Source organism: Sycon ciliatum, chromosome 1 (genome assembly GCF_964019385.1).
Source record: "Sycon ciliatum chromosome 1, ocSycCili1.1, whole genome shotgun sequence".
NCBI lineage: Eukaryota > Metazoa > Porifera > Calcarea > Leucosolenida > Sycettidae > Sycon > Sycon ciliatum.
Genome location: NC_088643.1, coordinates 90742076 through 90764883, shown reverse-complemented (window position 1 = coordinate 90764883; position 22808 = coordinate 90742076). Strand labels below are relative to the sequence as shown.

Genomic DNA, 22808 nt, shown 5'->3' with positions numbered 1-22808 from the left:
CAGACAGCATGTATCGTACTCAAACCATGAGTGCTTTCGGGAGTCCCTAGAGGTGGATATACTTATCAGTTATCAGCGATAATGCCATTGTAGAGCGTACCTTGAATGTCGTCATAGGATCACAAGACTCCACACAGTCTTCAATTTAGCTTGAAGCGAGCTTTTCGTCTACATTTATCTGCTTTTTACGATAATAGTCTTGCCAAAATCGTAACCAACGTCGACGCAAAGACGATCCCTGCCATCCTACCACCACTCCCGCCGCAAAAGATGCCGTGACGGACGCACCAAATACAAATCTGTCCACATCCATCGTTACAGCGATCGTGTATTTCTATTCAAGCAATTATTATTATTTTGATTGCTTTTTCAAAACTAAAATTCTGCTGGCGAAACGTGGATACGGACTGTGGTATATCTACAGCTATACTACCAGCTCCGGCCCCGGCCCCGGCGCGGCCTGTCTTTACCGTATACGACAAGAGTGCTGACCGTATACGTAGATCTACCGATATCCGGATACGCATATCTGCTCAGTGAACAGGGAGTACTAAAAAACGTTGTTTTTAGTACTCCCTTGCCTGCTGCCGCGCTGGGCCCTCGAACCGGACGACACGCGAGTGATAGCAACAACCCACAAACCATCTGTGTTACTTAGTTACTCAGTCTTGGCAACGGCATTGTGTGAAAACAGGGAGTCGACGATCGGGCACTGCCTGCATGCATGCACACAACAGTAGTCAGTACTATACTGTCAACCATGGTCAACAGGGGTATCAGCCGGACAAAGTCGAATCGATAAATAGGATGATAGGGTTCTTTCATTGAAAGAGCTCCTCGTGTTTTCTGGGAGAGTCGTAGATGTAGCCTAGCCTGTCCATCATGGTACATGACTTGTACATGATCTGATGATTGTAGTCTTGTAGAAGTTTTGCTTCCTCCTATGGCCTACATGCCGGAGCGCGTGGCCGTGACCTGATTTTTGCAAAGTGTAGTCTTGCAGGCAAAGAATTTAGTTACTGGGAACTACATGTATTAGAATGATGTACATGTGCATGTGCGCACTGCCACTGCCACTGGTCACCAGGCTACGTGCAGCACTGCTAGCGGTTGTGGACTTCGTATGATGACGTGACTGCACCCTCATCCTTGGCTAAAGTCGTAAAGTAACAGTTACACATTAGTTAGTTGCACTTGGACAGAGTGGCGCCTAGACCTGACCAGTGAAAAGTCGGCGGACTCTGTTGAAAGTCATGGCGTGTGTAGTATTTGCCTATTGGCATCAAGTCCACAAGATGAAATCTGACTGAACAGAGTAGTAGTATGGTGCAGTGCTGCAACTGACTCATCCAGTCATAAAGTCATCCAGTCATACAGTCATCCAGTCATAGTCCGCATTGCCACACAGCACTAGTACTAGTAGTAGTCACAGAAACTGAGACTGTGAGAGAGGAGTACCTGGAGTACTGCCAGAGCCAGCACGCTGCAGTACAGGCTAAGGAGGTGGCAGCATTTGGTGCACTTCACTGACTGTGTACCTTGTTCTGGTAGTATGGAGCAGGTGAAACATGGACTACCCAACCGCTCACACGTCATCACCGTACAGCAGAAAGGTACGCTTAGCAGTTAGCGCATATACCCACGTGAGGTTCATCCACCGTCCGCATAAGGCTCAATTTGCCGAAGGCAAAGAGTGAAACACACAGACAGAAGACCGAGCAGTTGCGGTTTCGTAACTCTGAGTTTCACGAACTGAATCGATCATTTGACGAAAATTCAATCGAAGTATCAATTTTCGTCTGATGATCGATTCAGTTAGTGAAACTCAGAGTTACGAAACCGCAACTGCTTGCTCTTCTGTCTGCGCATATACCAATATCTGTAAATACAAAATGCAGAATACGATACGTACACCGTGATGGTGTTTCTGCCATACTAGTACTTGATCAAGTCGATGCACAAAGTCCAGAGCCTCTCACACACTGGGAACAGAATAGAACAATTATTTGTATGTTGCGTTTCCGACTTGTCTGACGATCGCCTACACATGACATACGAAGTCACAACAATAATTGTTGTGACTTCGTATACTGTAGAATCCCGCGTATAAGCCCATGCTCGCGCATAAGCCCAGGGAAAGTTCGAACATCGCAAGGCTTCGTCCTACAAGGCCATGGGCCTAATTCGTACCAAGAGTCCATAAATTATGGACTCTTGGTCGCACCATGTACATTTTTTGTACATTCAACACAATCATCCGTTGTTTTTGTTTGCACAGTGGCTTTCAGCAATGTAGTTCTCACTTCCTTGGTACTTTTATATAGCACAATGTGAGTATCAGCGTATAACTATAAGCCCATGCCCGCGTATAAGCCCATGTTCTTGTATAAGCCCACTGAAATGTCCTTGTGAAACAGATAAGCCCATGGGCTTATCCGCGGGATTCTACGGTAGTTATTAACATGTTACTCTGTTCCCAGTTTGTAAAGACGGTAGCGGGTACATGTACATGTACGTACTTTCATCATTGCCTTCTCATCAAGTACACAGGTAAAAAGAATTCAGGATTGACTATGCCTCGGAAAGATTTGTGAAATAGAAAGATGTCTACAGTGCAGAGCCCACATGACATGACTTGAAACTGGGTAGGAGGATTAGGGTATGCGAATAATCCTTGAAAAATAGCAATTGAAATATTTCAGTTCGATATGTTGTGCATTTTGAGAAGATCATGTGAGCCGGCACCTCCATAAAAAAAGTATACAGATACATGCAATGTGAAAACTTCCACATTTCCTACATTCTGCTCTCCCACACAGGCAAATCATCAGGTATCACTCCATCTCACTTGACTGTGGGTGGTCAGCATCTGCTGCAGAGTGCACTGGCAACGCACTACAGACGCGTTGCATCTGCTAAATGTAAGCCAGTGCCGCATTGACTGTTGCACTAGGCTGAGCTCAAACCTAAGTCCTTCTGTAGCCGTCGGATCTGCGAATCTTTGGACAGAATTCTTGTTTGTGTACCTTTAGCGTTTTGTTCTGTAGTACAGGAGCATACATTTACTAGTATTAAGGCAAGAATTTGGACCTGTCCAAATTCAAGGTCAGAGCATTTCCAAAGCCTAGCAGCCGGGTAGCATTTGCTGCAGGATGCAAACAATAATCCAGCAACCTTGCAAAGTTCGATTGTTTCAAACTGTATCAAAATAATCGGCTACGGTTTTCTAATCTCTCGTGTTAGAATATTGAAGCGCGTGCTAACTGATGGTGGTGGTGGTGAGAAGGAGAGCTCTGTGCGTGCTAACATGATGGAATAATGTGCATGTACATGCTCAGGTGTGGTCGACTGTGGTCTTCCGGCTGGACATCTTATGTCCGTACGAGGTATGCTAAGTACAATGTTGTGTATGGTGTGTCCGTTAGAATCAGAAGTACTCGTGGATCACAGTCCTCTCATCCATGGGCTTGCAAGTATGACCATGTGCATGGTGTGTATGTGTGTGTGGTAAAATAAAAGGGATTCACTGGCCAGAAAAAGCCATTTCAATCAGCTGTGTGGTGGATACCAGGCTAGAAAATAGTGGCGGTCAATTCATCAGCCTTGCAAGCTGTTGAATGGTGTAATCCCAGCACAAGTTGCTATGTCTAACATAGCTGTTCGCTATCATCGCTTACACGATGGGCATGTCTGAGGTCTGAGGTGTGTGTATGTGTGTGTGTGTGTGTGTGTGTGTGTGTGTGTGTGTGTGTGTGTGTGTGTGTGTGTGTGTGTGTGTGTGTGTGTGTGTGTGTGTGTGTGGGAAAAAAAAGAAGAAAAAGAAAAAAAATGGAAAAATGAAAAATAGGGATTCACTGGCCAGAAAAAGTCACTTCAATCAGCTGTGTGGTGGATACCAGGCTAAAAATAGTGGCGGTCAATTCATCAGCCTTGCAAGCTGTTGAATGGTGTAATCCCAGCACAAGTTGCTATGTCTAACATAGATGTTCGCTATCATCGCTTCCGCGATGGGCAGGTCTGAGGTGTGTGTGTGTGTGTGTGTGTGTGTGTGTGTGTATGGATACATGTGTGTGTGTGTGTGTGTGTGTGTGTGTGTGTGTGTGTGTGTGTTGGGGGGGGGGGTACATGTATATACTCTTAGTCAGAACCAGTCCAGTGTTATTACAAGTACTAGCCATGCTAGAACATCTCTAGAATGCACATCTCTGGCACATTCATTGTAATGTTCGCTTTTGATTTCCTGCTTTTGAAATGCTGTATTGTGCTCCGGCAGTTCAAGAACGCCTCATGAAACAGCTGAGAGAAGAGGAAACAAAGTCATTGCAGTACGATCATGGACACTCAAGACAATCACAACGGACGCAGCGGACAGGCACCTCAACCATTCATCCAGCCGGTGCACAGGAGCACCCACGTGTTGATGGGAAGCAGAAAAGTCATAGCCAGCATCGTCGTAGTCATGAGGTTACCCGAACCCATGCCCTGGCTACATGCGAAGCAATAACTACGCACTCCAAACACTCCAGCAAAGAGCTTCCAGGCAGTGGAATGACCCATGCCTCCACATCAAGGTTTGACTCAGCTGGTCAGCGAAAACCAGCCACTTCCACAGCGAAGAAGTCTGTTAGCAAGTCTACACCAGCACAACCCAACGGTAGCAGGTTTCACGGCCAGGCTTGGAAGTCTGTAGGAGGCACATCAACGTTCTCTGACGTAACCGGGGCTATCCGACCCGCTAGCCATGTGCCTGTTCCCGCGCCATATCGCCAAGACAACCAGCTCAAGGTGGACAAGACGCGGACGGTAGCTGGGAGAGTGCAATCTCGCCAAGCACAATTGCCATCCAGATCTAGTCCATTGTCGAATCCTCCGGTGAAGCAGTCACCAACTGGGGGAAAGCAGCAGGGCATATCTCAGTCACAGAGCCGGCACGCGTCACAACCTGGTGCATGTGAAGGCGGTGAAGATCATGATGGTAATGCTAGCACAGGGGAGCATGACAGCGGTAGTTGTAGTGATGATGATCATGATGACAGTGGTGATGTCGAGTCTCTGACTTCAACTAGAAGTGCAGCCAGAGCGAAGCTGTCGGCACATACAGATGACCGTGACAGTACTGCTACGGAAGATAGCATGGATGAGTCAAGCGGTGATAGCACTGAAGAGGACAAGGATAGCGATGGATGTGCCGAAGATGAGCTCCATGCCAGTAGTGCGGGTAAACATGGTGGTGGGCATGATAGTGGTCAAGTTGCTGAACCAAATGACGAGCATCCACCTGCTGGAAATATCGAGGAGGCCGATGCTGATGCACCATCAGTGATGCTATCTACCCAAATGCAGGAAAGTTGCACAAAGCCGAACCGCCGAATGAAAGATGCGGCATCCAGCGCTGGTGCAGGTTGTGAAGAGGATTTACCTATAAAATCAAACCAACCTAGTATCAAAGAGACAGACAATGATGCAGCGTCAGCTCAGTCCTTAAATCAGCCGGCAAGTACGGATGCTTCCAATGTGCATTCCAAGCGCAAAGTGGAGAGTGCTGATAGCATCCTCTTGGGCTACAGACAGCAAACAAGCAGCAGCAGTCATACCACAAGACATCACAATGATAGTAGCCACTTTCCAATCCCGCAGAATCTTGACCCGCTTTGGCAGCCGGGCAGAGAGTTTGGCAGATCATACCAGCAGAGAGATGCACTAACCGGCCATCGGGAACATGCTGCTACGAGATCAAGCATGGCGAACCTTGAACCCAGGCATATCCAAGGCTCATCGGATGCCAGTCAGTCTAAAGAGAATGTACTTTTGGCATTCATCAGTACGATCACGCAGGAGATTGTACAGAGAGGCACAACCACACAGACGTAAGTACTGAAGTACCAGTGACTGGACTGAAGTAGTGTAGTCAGACCTCGCTTATCCGGCCCTCTTTTATCCGGATCCCTCGCCATCCGGAAGAAAATAGGTGGTTACAGATGTACAGCATACATGATGCATCCAACAAAACCGGTGTTCGATTACCCGGTTCCCTCGCCAATCCGGATATTTTTGTGGAAAACGGATGTGTGCGGTTATGCGAGGTCTGACTGTACTATGATAGGTTTAGAAATTTGTGTTACGGTTTTGTTCAAATGTATGGAACTATGCGTAGCTTCCTCAATCCAGAATTGTCATCCATGCTATTGCCATCCAGCGGAACCTTCGCTCAGGGTATGCATGGCTTAATTCCTTCCAGCTGCAATTGTAGGACCAGGAAGCAGTTTTTAGATTGGTCCGGTCACACCCTAGCCCGGTTTCATACTCTGTGTATGATATTACGGCTGCACATGACCTCTCAGCAGTAAACACACATTGGCCGGCAAAAGGTTGGTCCGGCCATGGCGAAAGCAACCGGACTGGTTCCGCTGGGTCTGCATTGGACATGGGTGCATCACATTGCCATCGATGATACTTTACACCACACATACACAGTCATACACACACACGCACCTTGGTTGAGCGGAGTAAGGCACTTCGTTGGACCAGCAAACATGTACCATGTCGTCGGATGCAACGGCTATGCAGTGTTTTGGCTTGACAGTGACAAGCTGCTTGTGAGGGTGGAGAAATATCATACAGTACAAGTATATTTTGCATTTTTTTTAAAACAAGTTGCATGTATTGCTTAGCATTTCTGTGATGGTGGCGGAAATTCTGTCATTACGTTCTACCATGTTCACATGTATAATTAATGGTACTTGTTGCAGGGTGATTGAGCAAATATGCCGGCGCCACATGGACAACAACCCATACAACCTACCGCAGGTAAGGAAAAGCATGCGTGGTGATGTGTTCCGGGACAGTCACTCAGTGTTCAGAGTACATGGGCGTCCGGGAGCCGGACCAACTGGCCCAACTTGAGCCAGACCAGTATCCTGGCCGACATATCTATTTGCTCCTCACTCACCCACAGATTGAAATTTACTGAATTTTTTTAATAGGTTATCATGCAAGGGTGGCAAATACCTTAAAAAGCAATATTTAGTATAGCCTTACACTTACTTGTACAACTTGATATAGATGAGTTTCCTGGAATCGGCTCCTGCACAATGCCAGGCTGTTTAGGCTGTTTCCAGCCATGGTTTCACGCAGCCCCTCTTACATGTACTACCGCATTCCAACCGTCTAAGCAACGAGACTGTTTGGGGAGAGAAAGCCGGAGAGATAGATAGATAGAGAGAGAGAGAGAGAGAGAGAGAGAGAGAGAGAGAGAGAGAGAGAGAGAGTTGAGCATGGTTGACATATGCGGCGTGTTTGTGTGTGTCTATGGGTGTGCCTGTGTGTGTGTGTGTGTGTGTGTGTGTGTGTGTGTGTGTGTGTATGTATGTGTGTGTGTGTGCGTGTGTGTCTTTCTGGTTGACATAGGAGGATATGTCAGTGGAGATTGACAAACTACTCGCGTCTCTGACATCATGATAGGAAGATAAATTACAAAATCTACTCAGAAGGTCTGAGTGAGGCCCCAAACCACAATGGCATGATGATGGCATTCTGCTGAACGCAGCATTAGCATCATCGGAGTTGATCAGCATGCATGTGGCTCAATAACACTGTTGCTATGCAGCTCACGATGAAGTGTTCCAGTAGTTAGGTCTCACGGAAGAGTTTCTAACAGTCTGAGATTGATCTAAACTGTGATATTTGTTGTGATCTGATCATGTTCTTGCATGGCTTCCAATGGAAAATAAATGAATGGTAAAAAGCTACTGTAATATATGGCTGGCGTCACCAGATGGCTGGCTCATTTGATAGCATTTGTAACAATACTTTATTCGCTGGTCATGGACTAGGCACAGCCTATGCTTGTGTCGTCATGTTGTGGGCCGATCCTTCCATAAGGAGTTGAGAGCACTGTTACCCCTGAACTTGTACTTGTAGTTACGAACTAAACCCAACAAAATTTCCTATGATGAATGAAGAATACGAAACCAATTGCCTGCATCCGGTTCACTTTTAATTTTTAGTGTCAGCGCTTCATCAGAAACATATCTTGGACATTTCCCAATTGGAGCAGCGCAGTTAAAAATCCACTGCATACAATACATTATAATTTTTGATGCATGGGGTTATGTTATCCACGCATTGACACACATACACACACACGTACACACACACACACACAAAACACACACACACACACACACACATTGGACCCTGGACGCCAATCGCTAGTGCAATGATAGCGTGCGAGCTGAGCAATATGGGGGGTGACGCTTCAAGTCACCCGCCCGGCGAAATGTTCGTCCACACATGCACTGAAAACTCTTCGCTGGCCCTGGCGGAGGAGGACGAGACAACTAACTTTCTCCACTCTCCCCTGCCTTGTGCCACATCATACCAGTCACTTTCCGGTATCCCCGCCACGGCCAGGTCAGATCTAGCGACATCACGCCATCTCTTCCTGGGGCCATGACTGGGGCACCGCGACGGAAGTTCCCCGAAGAGGACCTGCTTGGGGAGACGGCTGGAATCCATCCTGGCAACGTGACCAAGCCAGCGAAGACAATGGCAGAAGCGACCGATGTCTGACACACACACCTTTGACCTTTGACGCCCATCGCCGGAGGCGATGATAGCAATGCTACGGCAGATGCCATAGCAACTTGTGCTGGGATTGCACCATTCAACAGCTTGCAAGGCTGAAGAATTGACCGTCACTATTCAGCCTGGTCTACACCATACAGCTATTTGAAGTGACTTTTTCTGGCCAGTGAATCCCTATTTTTGGTCTTTTTTCTTTTTCTTTTTTCCCGCACACACATCACACCACATACTCCACATACTCCGGCATGCACTGGCTGTTGGTAACCACCCAGGAGAATGAAAGAAAAGTCAGGAAGAGTCTTAGAAAGAGAAGAAAGACGTGTGTGACCATAATCGTCGGGAATCGAACCCGCAACCTATCGATTGGAAATCGCTGCACATACCACTGCACCATATGGGACACACACACACACACACACACACACACACTTGGACTTGCTCACTGCCAAAACTGGTCACGTGGGTCTCCCCGGGAGAGGGGAGAGAGACTCAAAAGGAATCTTGGAAATATGACTCAATTGACCATTGAACCACCCAATGGCCGACACCCCCTGAAATCCCGAAACTAGGGTGGACTTGAAATGATCCCACTCATGGGCTCACCACACCTCAGTAAGTGGGTGAGGACAAAGTGCAGAAAAAGGACTGACGGCATCAGGGTATCCGTCCCGGGATCCAACTGCAGTTACCCCTGCCCCCAGTGAAGGTAATACTTGGTACACACACACACACACACACACACACACACACACACGCACGTGTGCATGTATGTTCACACACAAGTATACACGTACACACGCACCATGCACACACGAGATGTGCCGCACAATCACCATGACCCCTCCCCCCCCCCCCCCCCCTCCGCGCCCCAACGCACACATGACCAGGCCATGAAACAGACAGTTTTTAGCTCACTGCCATGATTTGCAATCACTGAATCAGGTCAGTCTAACGTTAGGCTTAAAGGGGAAGTGCATCGATTTTTCGAGTATGGTCCAGAAGAAAGACAATTTGATATCGGTTCGAATGGCATATCTCTCGCTTCCATACGATAAGCCAAACTTGCCAAATCGCCAATTGTATGCTCACGTTGCCATAGCGACCAGCGCAGTGATGACGTACGAAAGGCTTAGCTCCACCACAGAGAAGGTCGATCACTGCAGAATTTGGTCATTTTCAATTGGTTTATTGTATTCACGAAGTGAAAGAAGGGCTGTGTTCAATGCTGTTAGTGCAGTGAACTGTTTGTTAGTAGTCCTCTCGATTGTGTACTGGGACGTGACACCGATAGGAGAAAGTTGGAGTGCGGAGACACCAGCAGACAAGCGAAAATAGTGACGAACAAAATGCTGAAATCTTGGTTGGGACAAATCAGACGTTCAGCATTTCCCCCAACCAAGGACCATGCCGTTTGCTCTTTCCACTTCCTGAAGATGAATGTGATGCTTCCTGGCGACTCTCCTATCTCTCGTAACATCTTCTGAAGCCAGGTGAGACGACGGGTGGTGGAGATTGACGAATGAAATAATGTCGTAGGTTTGAAAGTTTGCTGAAAATGTCTCAGGAGAGATGGCGAATTCCAAGCATCTTGTCCTGGAGGAAACCATTTCCTAGGCACAGTCAGCCTAGGAAAATGCATGAGAAGGGCGATAAACAGTTCACGGCACTAACAGCATTGAACACAGCACTTCTTTCACATCGTGAATACAATAAGACAATTGAAAATGACCAATTTCTGCAGTGATCGACCTTCTCTGTGGAGGAGCTAAGCCTTTCGTACGTCATCACTGCGCTGGTCGCTATGGCAACGTGAGCATACAATTGGCGATTTGGCAAGTTTGGCTTATCGTATGGAAGCGAGAGATATGCCATTCGAACCGATATCAAATTGTCTTTCTTCTGGACCCTACTCGAAAAATCGATGCACTTCCCCTTTAACTAGTCGCCTACCGGTATGTCTATGTCTATGTCTATGATCGATGGAGCTTGCCTGCCGTCGACAGCAAAGTAAGTAATCAGTTAGTTACCAGTACATGTACTAGTTTGAAGTACCGACCTTACATGTTGCCCAGCACTACAATCTACCCCCTTTCCTTTTTTTCAATCTACCCCCTCCTGTGGCACGGGGATATCTGGTACTAAGCCACAAGTGCAGATCAAAGGCCATGGGCCGGGCGAATGACCGGTCGACCCTGCTACTGAGTGCTAGCTGGCCTGGCCTGGTCCTTGGCTTTGTGACATCGTGGTGGGCTCATCAGACCTTTTTTCCCCTCTTCCACCCTGTTTCAACTCCCACAAAACAAAACTGTCAGTTTCGACGTCATGACATGCATGTCACCAAAGAAAGATCCAGGCCATACCAGCTTGAACTGTGATGACTGACCCTGTAGATCTACTATTTACTTGATTGAATGGATTTCTTGCGGAGTGGAAAGGACAAACTGCTCACTACTACTAGTATCTCACTACCTGTACTCTTTTGCTAGCCGTCCCGCGTCCGCGCGCGTACCGTCGGGCGCACACCAGCTAGTGTCAGCAAATCAAACAGGGACTGGGTAGCAATATCCGTCTTTTGTTACTTGTACTTCGTAGTTTTGTTCGATTGGGTCTGCTAGCAATGGCCGAGGAGAAGAAACGGGCAGTGAATGCGCCTGGTGGCACACTGCTTGGTCTGGCACAGGCAGACAGCAAAAAGACTCCAAAACGTAAGGCAGAATGGTCGGTAGTGCACAAACTAGCTACACTTTCGTCGTGCCTGTTCATTGCACGTCCCTATTATATTATCCAAGTACCCACCCAACAGTTTCACTGACTTTATCTAGTCTTTATGTTGATGGGTTGGTTAGTTATCTAACCGGCGACGGTTATCAGGTTATGTGCGCTCCCTTCATTAGGCCATAGGTGCCATAAAAATGCTGAAATAATGATGGCAAATGCAATGCAGGTAATGATTTATGTACAATGTCTTGTGTATGTGCTAGCTAAACAATACGTGTCCATGTATGCTGAGTGGCAACGGCACATGCACCTAGCAGGTGCAGGACATAATTATCATGTACTTGAAGTACATGTACCCCCGTCACGGGGCTATAGCAGGCGCGTGCCCCGGTGCCCTTCAAGGGGGGGGGGGGGTTCCGGGGCCTCCCCCGGGGAAAATTTTCAAAAAATGAAGCAAAATCCTGCATTTTGAGCGAAAAAAGGGGGGTTCCGGGAACCCATACGGGGCACACGCCTGTATAGTATAGCGGCATGGACACCGAGGCTGTGACCTGAAATACTTGCCGTACATGACATGATGTCAAATACATTGTATTGTGTCTTTTTATCATTGCTGAAAAAGGTGCCAAGATCCCTCTTCCTTCGTTCGAGGAGATCGTCGGCATTGCAGAGTCGTTGATGGAAGAGTTTCCCCCGGAGTTTGTCAACGCAGACTTCTGGGCAGATAGATATCTGAGCTACTTCAAGCTGGAGCTGTCACGACGCATAGTCAGTGCTATGGATCAGGGCTTGGTCTCATGTAAGTTTAGAAAGGTCTAGTATTCAATTTCTTCAGCAGCCGTCAAATGGCACTTCTTAGAATCTCATCTATTAGCTCTGACTGGGCAGATCTGTGCATTGTATTGGATAGGGACACACACGTGTACAGTCATGTACTGTCAGTTTTGAAGCTGTATAGTCAAGGAAGAGAAACAATGGCAAGAATCTGGGAGGTCGTAACCCCATTGTCATACGTCTGCCCTTTCCGAGTCATCATTTGGTTTTAAGGACACCAGTGGTGCGCTTGCGAAATCCAGCAGCTCATGAGTAAGGCCGAATCCCACCCAGTGCACAGTCCGGCAATGTTCAAAAAGACTGCTTTTAGCTACATGTATAAATTGTTGTGTTACAATGTGTAGGTACAAGTGGTGTTAGTGATGACCATGCAGGAACCGTGCCACCCCGTCTAGGTGGCATTGAGAAGGAGCTCCTTGATCTTATGATGGTTGAGGATGGCAGTGGGCTTAGCCGTTTATTGATCCGCTTCCTGGATGTGGGTGGGCAGACTAGTGGAACAAGTAAGTCCGCCACTGCATCACCAATCCGTATCATCCGATGTATTTGCACTGCTCTCCGTGCTCGATAGGGAGGTACTTTTTGCCTGGCTGGTACACGACGAATATGAATGGTGGTTGACACTACACGCATACACTTTATTGTCACTTGGATTCATTTGCACACTGTGAAATCGGTTGAATACCAGAAGCTTAACATTCATACTATGGCCACAGTCCAAGTGAACAGTGGTATCATTGATAGTGACACACAACTGTGAGAGTGAAGGGCAACTAGTGTGTGTATGCCATGAATTGAAGCTGTTGCTACACAGTGCCTGCTAAGGATTTCTGCATGACGAAAAGCACTGAAGGCATTGTCTGTTGATGATTCATCATTCCACTATGCCGGTGCAGGAGCTATTCTTGATCAAGTCGAATTGGTGCATGGTTTCATGCAGTGCGGTGGCCTCTGGTTTCTACAAGAACAGCTTGGAAAGTTATCTCCCGATATTCCTAGACTGGGCAGCATACTTCGGGTAAACAATGCGTGTCACGTTGTACCGTCTGTAATAATTGCTATGACTACATGTATGTGGGCCGGAACTCAGGGTATGTCTACGGCACTGTCGGGTGCCGAAGAACTGGGGGGGGGGGGGGGGGGGGCCTAGGCCGTTATTACATTCATGAACTACAGTCTATGCACAGTTGAGTCTGTGTGTACACATTGGTATACTGTCCTTGGTGAAATCCTAGCCAGTTTGTTCTTCAGCACCCGGCAGTACTGTAGTCCAACAGTCCCTTGAATACGGCCCTACCTAGATATCTTCCCTTATTAAGGAGTCTATGGGTTCCCTCTGACACGTGTTCATGATGTGGGACTGATCTTTCTTTATCATCAATCTCCCGGATTTGGCTCATGCCAAGCATGTACTATTCTTTAGGACAAATTCCAGTTCCCAAGAAGGATGTGCTGTGCAAAGCATAGGCTGTGGGCACTTGGTCGTTTATGTGGTGCTGTTGATAGGCTATGCCGGGGTACTTGGTCGGTTATGTCGTGCAGTTGCTGCTCACTCGTTTCATGATACATGATACAGGATACACGGCGTGCAGTTGATATTGTCACTAATCCAATATCATAATGTACATGATGGTGGATCCTGATGCAAGGAAAGCAGCCCAAGGCCCAATGAAGCCTTGAACAACTGGTCATGCAGATGGATGACACGTTTGTTTTTCGTCTTCGTTTTTTTCCTTCAGCTCATTGCCTCTTTTGCCTTGGACGTACAGTGTAAGGTGATGATGGAGTCTGGTGACATTGCACACTTGATTGCTAAGCTCAGAGGCCATGCCGAGGAAGTGGCATTCTTTGCACATCACCAATCGCTGCAGGTATAACATTTAATCTATGTGAATTTGATATGTGAAAAGAATTCGGGTGGACACACCCATTCCCATAGCGCTGCACATCACATCCGAACCAGTTCCGTTATTTTTACAACGTTTCGGCACTTGGCCATCATCAGGTAATAGCAATGAGTCTTCAATTCATTGCTATTACCTGACGATGGCCAAGTGCCGAAACGTTGTAAAAATAACGGAACTGGTTCGGATGTGATGTGCAGCGCTATGGGAATGGGTGTGTCCACCCGGATTCTTTTCACAGATGAAGCTGCAGGAAGCCTCAGCCCTTCTTCAAACTGGATTTGATATCTTTTGAAATTAACTACGCCACCCCCACAGTCTAAGATGCTACCTGCAATCGAGCCTCTGTACATTGAAATATGTGAAGGTGCCCAGCCAACACATACACATGACACTTGCATGCCCATCTGTCCAAATGCGAACAGTGAATGTATTGTACAGCATGCCGCGGAAACTATCTGAAATGTGTGTAATACGTAGCCATTATTACACTCAAAGGACTGCTGTCTCCGCGTCGCTTGTTTAGAAACTCAAGTGTATTGATTAAGTCACAAGTGAAGAATGAGCCAGTTTTCTACCCCGTCTCACACCTGCAAATATTTGTACGTGGAAATACTTTTAGCAACGACGATGTCCTTTGTACTGAATTATGCTCTGCTGATCTCTTGCTGGTTCTAGTCCCTGACCGAGGCTTGCTGATTAGTGCCATGTGCATGTGTTTGTATGTTCCTCCGCGTGTTCTCCATTGGACAGAAGTGTCTTCTGCGCGGCCACAGTGTCCCTGATTCAGTGGGTAAGAAATCACTTGTAGTCCTGGAGCCAGGTCCAGAAATCTGACAGTGTCATTTGACACCTCGTCCAGGAAAGATTTGACTTCAAATTCGGAAAGGCGGACCAACTATAGGAATTTTGGAGAAAACTAGAAGTTCCCAATGTTGTCCGTTTGGAAGTTATGAGCTATTTCCAAATTGCTTAGGTTACTATGGTAACCTGTGTGCAATTAGCCGTTTCTGAGGCAAAGCCGATACAATTTGGGAGAAAAAAGTTACCTTGTTGGAAGGCGAGCTCTTTCCAAGACTGTTATTGAAAACCAGAAGTTTATAGGACTGTCGGCTTCCTTGTCACAGGAATTTCTCGAATTTCTACGGTTACCGCGGTAACGTGTATGCAATTAGCCACTTCTAAGCCAAAATCAGTGCATTTCTCCCCTGTAGGCAGGTGGAAAGCAGAGAATAGTTATACTATTGTGGCTTAGAGGTCTATTGGGCTGTTTCATGCCTGGTTTGTAGAGACTGGGCTCCTCTCCCCTCTAACACTACCGGGATTGCATTGACCTGGCCATTGTTTCCTCCCTTCCTTCACATAATACAATGTACATGTACATCATACGGTACTGTACATGTAGTACCCAGACAGCGGTGTGCTATGTTGACAGGAATGGTCACCATGATCCACTAGTACTAGTACTTTCCACCCAATTCACATTTTCTTTTTATGGAACAATGTCATGCAGGCTGTCCAATCGACACGTACATGTACATGTACATGTTTAGGAAGCACGGTATTGCCCATGAAATACAGTCATGTACATGTACATGTAGACCGGGGCGGGGGCCTACGCCAAGACCTGGAAGGACAATTTTGATCAACGAAATGGCGAATAGACAAACAACTGCCCTAACCGCAACATACATGATGTACAACAAACTCCGCCACATATTCCGTGCTCATATGTCATGCTTCAGCAACTCACAGCAAGCATTTACACAGGAAGGTATGGTCACATCTCTCTGATCAAGCAACAGTTTCAAAACAGTGCCGGACGGACCCCATGGGGCATGGGGCAGTGACCTCTCCTGCTATCTAGCCGAGCCACTATGAATTCTACACCTAGTAGTAGTACCAAGAGTGTATAACCGGGGTGGGGGTTATAACTCTTGCTAGTACCTGTACCGGTACATGTGGCATCATTTCCAGCACTCACAGAATAGATACATGTAAATGTACATGTACATGTACGTGTGCAGCAGTTGTTCACCATCCAACTCGGCTACAAGTGATGCAAATACAGTACAGTACCTGATTGTTAGATAGGAATACATACATTATAATTGACATGCACATGTACTCGACTTGTTACACCAGCCTCACCTTCTATTCTCTTTTACATGCACTACTAATACTATACGATGCGCTGTATTCATGTATTGTTCCCACACACTTTCGAGGCTGACCTTAGATAGCACACTGGAGACCTTTTGATGCATTTCACTTTCAGCCGCCCTTTTAGTTATCTACACTAACAGCTGTACATACATCCTAATGCCCCTTTCAACAGTTGTCCTCCTGGTATTATTGCACACCTACATGTACATGTATACGATGTATATATAGTTCTTCCTCTAACGTATTCCTCTTGCACAGGTGCCATGTCCCGACCTTTCCCATTCTTCTGCCCACACAATCATGTACCTTGTAGTTTGACCTTTCTTCTTACTTCTCTCTGCTCTACGTATCCCCTGACCATAAGCTAGCTTACTTACTCACCCTATAAAAGCTACTGTCTTTCTAGTTTCCTAGGGATTAGTTTCTTGCCGATTAAGACCATTTCTCCGCAGATCAGTTCCCTGTACATGTATATTAGTTTCATGCTAGATTTAATACAGTGTATTACCTGAGAACTCTTTCTCTCTCTCGGAATAAGTGTGCAATTCTGTATGATAACCATTATCCATTACTGTAACCGCTTGCTCTACCGACTGAGCAAAACCGGGACTTAACATGCCACAGATTATTCCATGTACATCGAACACCCTGGATGGTTTCACCTGTATACAATCATGTAAATGTGGAGACAAGTATGGCCATAATAATTACTGACTACTCTCAACTCCTACAAGCCATATCTCTTGCCAATTGTCAACGTATTGGAGAAAATTGTTGATCGGCAGGTTGTGGAGTTCTTAGTGACAATAGTGAGGTTTCTGCCCTGCCATGGACCAGTTTGCATACTCCGATCTCTCTCGTCTTCTAAGTCCTGACATCTCCGTGTGACATGAGAAGGGAACTTGGTGTGTTTGGTTGAACGACTATACATGTGCATGAAGTACATGTATACATGTAATTTAAAAAGCACACCAGTAACAACAACAATAACTATAATGAATACCTCAACAGTGTCCTGGACATGTACTTCAGTACATTGTAGAATGTACATGTACACCTCACAGTACTGGCCTCTTTTACGGGCAAGATGATTCTTTGGATGTGAAAAAATACGTGTAGTCATGTACATGTACATGACAAAACATACAATGTAGTTTGGTTGCCAGCATGTTACAAGCTACGTGTAGACGGAGGATGCACTGAGTCTGTGTTCGAAAACAGTGCTCCTTATGACCTTACTACAACCTCCACGGTTGGCATAGCCCTGGTCTTGCGACCATTTGAACTATAATGGGGGCTAGCCCCAGTTCTAATATATGCTAGGGAATATGCTAGGGAATTGTTTGAGTCTTCTTGTTTTTGTTTTTGCTATCAGTTGTGTTTCCTTGCTCGTTCTTGGATGTCAGTCCTGCCTAAATCCTCTTGATCCTTTGTGTGGATCCCGGCACTAAATAGAGAGGGGTCCAGTCTCTACAAACCAGGCTTACAACAGCCCTATAGACCTCTAAGCCACATTATTATAACTATTCTCTGCTTTCCACCTGCCTACAGGGGAGAAAATGCACTGATTTTGGCTTAGAAGTGGCTAATTGCATACACGTTACCGCGGCGACCGTAGAAATTCGAGAAATTCCTGTGACAAGGAAACCGACAGTCCTATAAACTTCTAGTTTTCAATAACAGTCTTGGAAAGAGCTCGCCTTCCAACAAGGTAACTTTTTTCTCCAAAATTGTATCGGCTTTGCCTCAGAAACGGCTAATTGCACACAGGTTACCATAGTAACCTAAGCAATTTGGAAATAGCTCATAACTTCCAAACGGACAACATTGGGAACTTCTAGTTTTCTCCAAAATTCCTATAGTTGGTCCGCCTCTCCGAATTTGAAGTCAAATCTTTCCTGGACGAGGTGTCAAATGCAACTCCTCAATAAAGCGACTTTTTCGGACTTGGCCCCAGCACTATTGGACTGCGTGCAATGAAGAAAAGAAACCTGTGTCTGTGATTGTTCAGTGTTTGAAATTATATAGTCTTATGGTGGTGTTGCTGTCGTCATAGTCTCTCTGGTCTTGCTTCGGCCTGATCTTGTGGAGGCTGTGTCAGATTGATTTAAACACGGGATCAACTGCAGCATGTTGTCATATTTACTTGGTGTAGTAAGTCCGGGATCTGCTACAGATAGACCATGACAGGCAGTATTGTCTTCTCTGCTATTTGTGTCTGTCACTGATTGAGCAGCAAGCTCAACATCACTGATGATAGCGCTGGCTATGAGCGATGACAATCGTAAGTTCTCTGATCGCGATATAACGTTACGTTGTCCTGTTTCTGAGCATACACGAGTGTATACACACCCAGACATTACCCTCCCCGCTGGTGTTATTGACTTATTGTGCTTGTGAACAAGACGTTCGTCAGTAAGCAGTGTGGAATGTCAATTCCGTGCACAATTATTTAGTCCTGACCTTGCTACTGTAAAAGCAGAAATTTCCCGCGGTGTTTTATTTTCGGTAACTTCGGTGCGCACGATTTTTACCTAAAATAAAACGCAACCGAAAATTTCGGTACTATTACTAGTAGTACACTTACCTTGAAAATGGGTTTACCAAAAATGTCCCTCCACCAAACCGCCGATTTTGGAGAATACAGACAAAATTACACAACCGAAAATTTCTGCTTTTACAGTACTTATATGCTACGGCTATGTACATAGTGCTTAGCTGAAACAGATACAGGCAGCGATATGAACATTTTCGTGTGGATGTTTACCTTTGTGAATTTCATGTAACACATGGTTTCAGCAACCACCTAAAAAGTCTACGGTGGTCTCTGAACACAGGTGGGTTTTGAAGCCAATGTGATGCCTTCCGATTCAACTCGGCGATTGGTAAAAAAAACCCGGTTGCCATACAAGCCAAGTGGTATCTAAAAGCTGTCATTGTTTTCAAATAAGGTTTCACGTAAATTGTGACGTAATACTAGTACATGTTCACTGTACCGGTTGTTCAGATCTTACCAATGGTTTTTAAAGCGGTGGCTACTGCTTGAGATTCTTGCTGCGGCTAGATGTAATTTGCTCCTCTTTGTGGTTGTATACTGGCTGTCTCCCAGATATTCGGAATCAACTGTTGACTTGTGTAACACCTGCCACCAATGGCCTAGTGCCTATCCTCCTCAGGTCCAAGGTACTATCTATGTCTGAGTAGCACTTAGGGAAAAATTGCTTGACACCAGTACTGGTACGCTACTGATCCTGCTAAGCAGCCGAGCCCTTGGCAAGCCAAACCAAGGGCAGTAGAGCCCTTACCAACCAAACCAAGGGCAGTAGAGCCCTTACCAAGCCAAACCAAGAGCAGTACAGTAGAGCCCTTACCAAGCCAAACCAGGGCCAGTAGAGCCCTTACCAAGCCAACCAAGGGCAGTAGCCCACACCATCACTAAATTGTTTTTCTATGCCGACAGTATGCCAGAACACTTCGTTGACGAAATGAAAAGGAGTTAACATTTAGCACAAAATATGAAAAACTATATTGTTGTTTTACAGGACATGTTTTAATGAGGGAAATTGTGGATGTTTCAATAAGGAAAATTGTACATGAAATTCTGAAGCTGTGTGAAGTGCCGTTCAGAATCGCGAGGAAGTGTAGTAAAATGAATTTGAGCAGCCTCAAATATCAATGCAGAAAAGCAACAAGAATGAGAAGTACGTCTTGGTTTTGTTTTCAAACCTTGTCAGATTACAAGATGTTAATGCCCCTTAACATATGCAGGTGTGCTGTGTGTAGTATGTGTACATGTGCTTGTCGATTCTATTACTACATTGTGTGTGTGCGTGTGTGCGTGTGTGTGTGTGTGTGTGTGTGTGTGTGTGTGTGTGTGTGTGTGTGTGTGTGTGTGTGTGTGTGTGTGTGTGTGTGTGTGTGTGATGATGTAGTCTGCAGAAGATCTCTGGCTGGAGTCTTGTGGACGAGTGGTGGATCACAGCCGAGCTGCTGGTGTGGCATGCTCCACTCTCGCATCATCATCCGATCCCGGCCAGACTACTAGCACTAGCACCACTACTCCTGCTGCTGCCGGTGCTGCAGCTGGTACAGCTACATCCGCAGCTGCAGGAGTAGAAGCATCACATGATCAAGGTGGGACAGAACCCGCTACTACCGCTCCCAGTGCTCAGTCAAGCAGTGACCTGGCCGGCACCAGCTCACAGCAGGCTGAAAGTGCTAAGCAGCTAATCGAAGAGGAATGCGACCAGCAGATCACCACTACCCTACAGAATTGCCTGCGGATGCTAGCTGGACGGTGTGCTGCATGGCAGAACATGCAGGTGAGTGTAAGGCATTGCAGTGGCTATTTTCCTGATGACAGCCGGAAGGAAACCTTGTGATCTGAATCTAGTTGCATCTTTGTGATAGGGATTGTGTGAGTTTGTACTCTTTTCTTTCACACACAGCAATAATGTTACTAACTTCATTACTCCGAGTCAAACAACTGTTTCCGAAAGGTTATTGACCCACTCTCTTTTCTTTCTGTTGCTATTTTCTCTTCTTCTTCTTTTGCACTTGTGCTTTTGCCGGTGTGCTTGTGCACTGCACTGATGTAGAAATCGAGCGCTTCCCGTGCTGAGCCAGACTTATCTGGTGACATAGACAAGCTGTTCTCGCACAGTGTACTGAGCATACAGGTGCAGATGCCAGGTGTCCTTCTCACTTCTTGCTATTCGAAATATCGCAAGTTTGCCATCAAGGCCACCGAGATGCTACTGGAAGACTCAAAGCTCGGGGAGCTGTCCCTGTTCACACGCCTGCCGGAGTGGACAATGCTGAAAGAAAGCATAGCAAGCTGTGTGTGCTCAGCTGATCAAGACCTTGCAAAAGCAGCAAGACACTTTGTTGCTAAACACGTGAGTTCTCTTCCTTGCTTCCTATTGATGAGATGACCGCTTGAAAATCCGACGAGGCCTCTTGCACCACTAGTCTGTCCACAGACTTGATACAAATGTTGTTACTTTGTCACTTCTGCATAAGCAGCACCATTCCCTCACTTGTTGATAGAACCATTGTACCAATATTGAAGAGAAGGGGCGCAAAAGCATTATCAGATCTTCCAGTGACTTCTGTGTTACGCCAGCTTATTGCAAGTGTATGTATTAGTGCCAAAGGAGTGCATACCAGAAGATGAAACTGCTTTCACTGCTGCTGCGGAGTACTAGTGGCTCAGGAATTAATGCTGGTAAGCTCAGTGGCAAGCCTGCAATTGATGCCTCTTCTTGTTCCAATACTGCAACTGTATATTGTTCTGCACAGGGACTGCAAACACCCAGCCTGAAAAACATCTGCCTGCTACGCGTCTCGGAGAGCGTGATGCAGCTCCAGTCCGTGCTTCATACCATTCCACCAGTATTTCTCAAGCGGCTGCGGCCATGTGTGGTGTGATTCACAGTGGTGAATAAATCGGTTCCCATCGTGACCTAGCACATGCACAGCCTATGTACACTGTACTGTACTGTAGAGTTCAAGGTGACCTACGGAATAGTAGGGCAGTGATTAGAATCCTGTTGAGACAGAGTAGAGATAGACTGCTGGTGACTGGAGCTGGCGTGTGCCATCACTTTGCCTGCGGCAGTTTCAAGTTTTAACTGAACACAACTACCTTGCACTGCATCCCTATTCAAAGCATACTGTTTCATTTTCATCTCATAATCCTATAATCTTTAATACGCTTTCGGTGTCTATTTACTGTAAAGTAAAATCCGAGTGATTTCAGGCAGTGATGTTGAAAACCACCGTCAGTTATCTAGAAAAATCGGAAACTCTCTGAAGCAGGGTTCTATTTCAAATCTGCTGTTCATCCACAAGTATGCTGTTATGTTTTGCATCAGTTCTATTCCAAACTACATTAGACATTGAAAAGAGCGGCCGGAAAGCGCAGTTGTGGTGGTTCATGGGAAAAAATACATTAGCAACCCGTGATTCACTAGTTGAGCAATCATTAGCACTAGCAATCATTGTAGTAATTATATCTTCGAAAAATGACCATTGTTCAGTCACACCACGACTCCACTATGCAGCAGTCTCGGCCGACCTATTCCACTTGCACATCACCATCAAAACAATGACAATTCCGTTGAATTTTGAATGAAGACGAAAAATTTCATCAACGTAATGTAGAAAAATCACAACGATGTTTAGCTCAAGTTTAAAATATTCTAACCATTTCAATTTTTTAATTCTGACTCCTCCAATCCCCTAATCTATTCGAATCATTCTTTCACTCCAAGCTCCCTCATGTCTACTCTCATGTACCCATCCATCACTTTTATATTGAAAAAAAAAGAAAGAAAGCTTCTCCTCTTGTTGTTTTCTGTGAGCAAGTCGGACTCAGCAGATAATGTTGTTGGGAAGACAAGTCAAGATTCTAGCCAAAGGAGGGTAGTAAAGTGTGCAGTACCCTCCTTGGAACTACAGCCACACTCCTCCTCGGCAGAATGTAGAACTGAGTGAAACGCCAGTGGCTGTGCAACGCCTGCATGCATGTGGCATAGGCCATAATATTATAACAAGCTGCACTCGATGCGCTGCCGAGGTACTAGGTGCTGGATATCA

The 22808-nt window shown here is 46.1% G+C and overlaps 2 protein-coding genes across 2 annotated transcripts; both read left to right on the top strand.

Annotated features, from left to right (window-relative positions):
* The first annotated feature begins 782 nt into the window (after positions 1 to 782).
* On the top strand, positions 783 to 7974 carry LOC135806404 (uncharacterized). The gene is made up of 6 exons (XM_065320582.1): positions 783 to 1613; positions 2820 to 2921; positions 3339 to 3386; positions 4274 to 5867; positions 6750 to 6807; positions 7408 to 7974. Exons 1-6 carry the CDS (start codon positions 1553 to 1555, stop codon positions 7456 to 7458), a joined length of 1914 nt encoding a protein of 637 aa, XP_065176654.1. The 5' UTR covers positions 783 to 1552; the 3' UTR covers positions 7459 to 7974.
* Positions 7975 to 10964: 2990 nt separating this feature from the next.
* LOC135806402 (uncharacterized) lies at positions 10965 to 22553 on the top strand. The gene is made up of 11 exons (XM_065320581.1): positions 10965 to 11291; positions 11927 to 12103; positions 12483 to 12641; positions 13035 to 13156; positions 13878 to 14009; positions 14796 to 14835; positions 18445 to 18492; positions 19318 to 19391; positions 20141 to 20530; positions 20807 to 21106; positions 21510 to 22553. Exons 1-11 carry the CDS (start codon positions 11204 to 11206, stop codon positions 21636 to 21638), a joined length of 1659 nt encoding a protein of 552 aa, XP_065176653.1. The 5' UTR covers positions 10965 to 11203; the 3' UTR covers positions 21639 to 22553.
* The last annotated feature ends 255 nt before the right edge of the window (positions 22554 to 22808 follow it).

Coding starts and splice junctions, on each gene's coding strand:
- LOC135806402 (XM_065320581.1), top strand. CDS start 11,204: ATGGCCGAGGAGAAGAAACGGGCAGTGAATGCGCCTGGTGGCACACTG. Junction 12,642..13,034: donor TGGGCAGACTAGTGGAACAA/GTAAGTCCGCCA, acceptor ATGCCGGTGCAG/GAGCTATTCTTGATCAAGTC. Junction 18,493..19,317: donor GGCTATGAGCGATGACAATC/GTAAGTTCTCTG, acceptor GCTGTCTCCCAG/ATATTCGGAATCAACTGTTG.
- LOC135806404 (XM_065320582.1), top strand. CDS start 1,553: ATGGAGCAGGTGAAACATGGACTACCCAACCGCTCACACGTCATCACC. Junction 1,614..2,819: donor CATCACCGTACAGCAGAAAG/GTACGCTTAGCA, acceptor TCTCCCACACAG/GCAAATCATCAGGTATCACT. Junction 5,868..6,749: donor AGAGGCACAACCACACAGAC/GTAAGTACTGAA, acceptor TACTTGTTGCAG/GGTGATTGAGCAAATATGCC.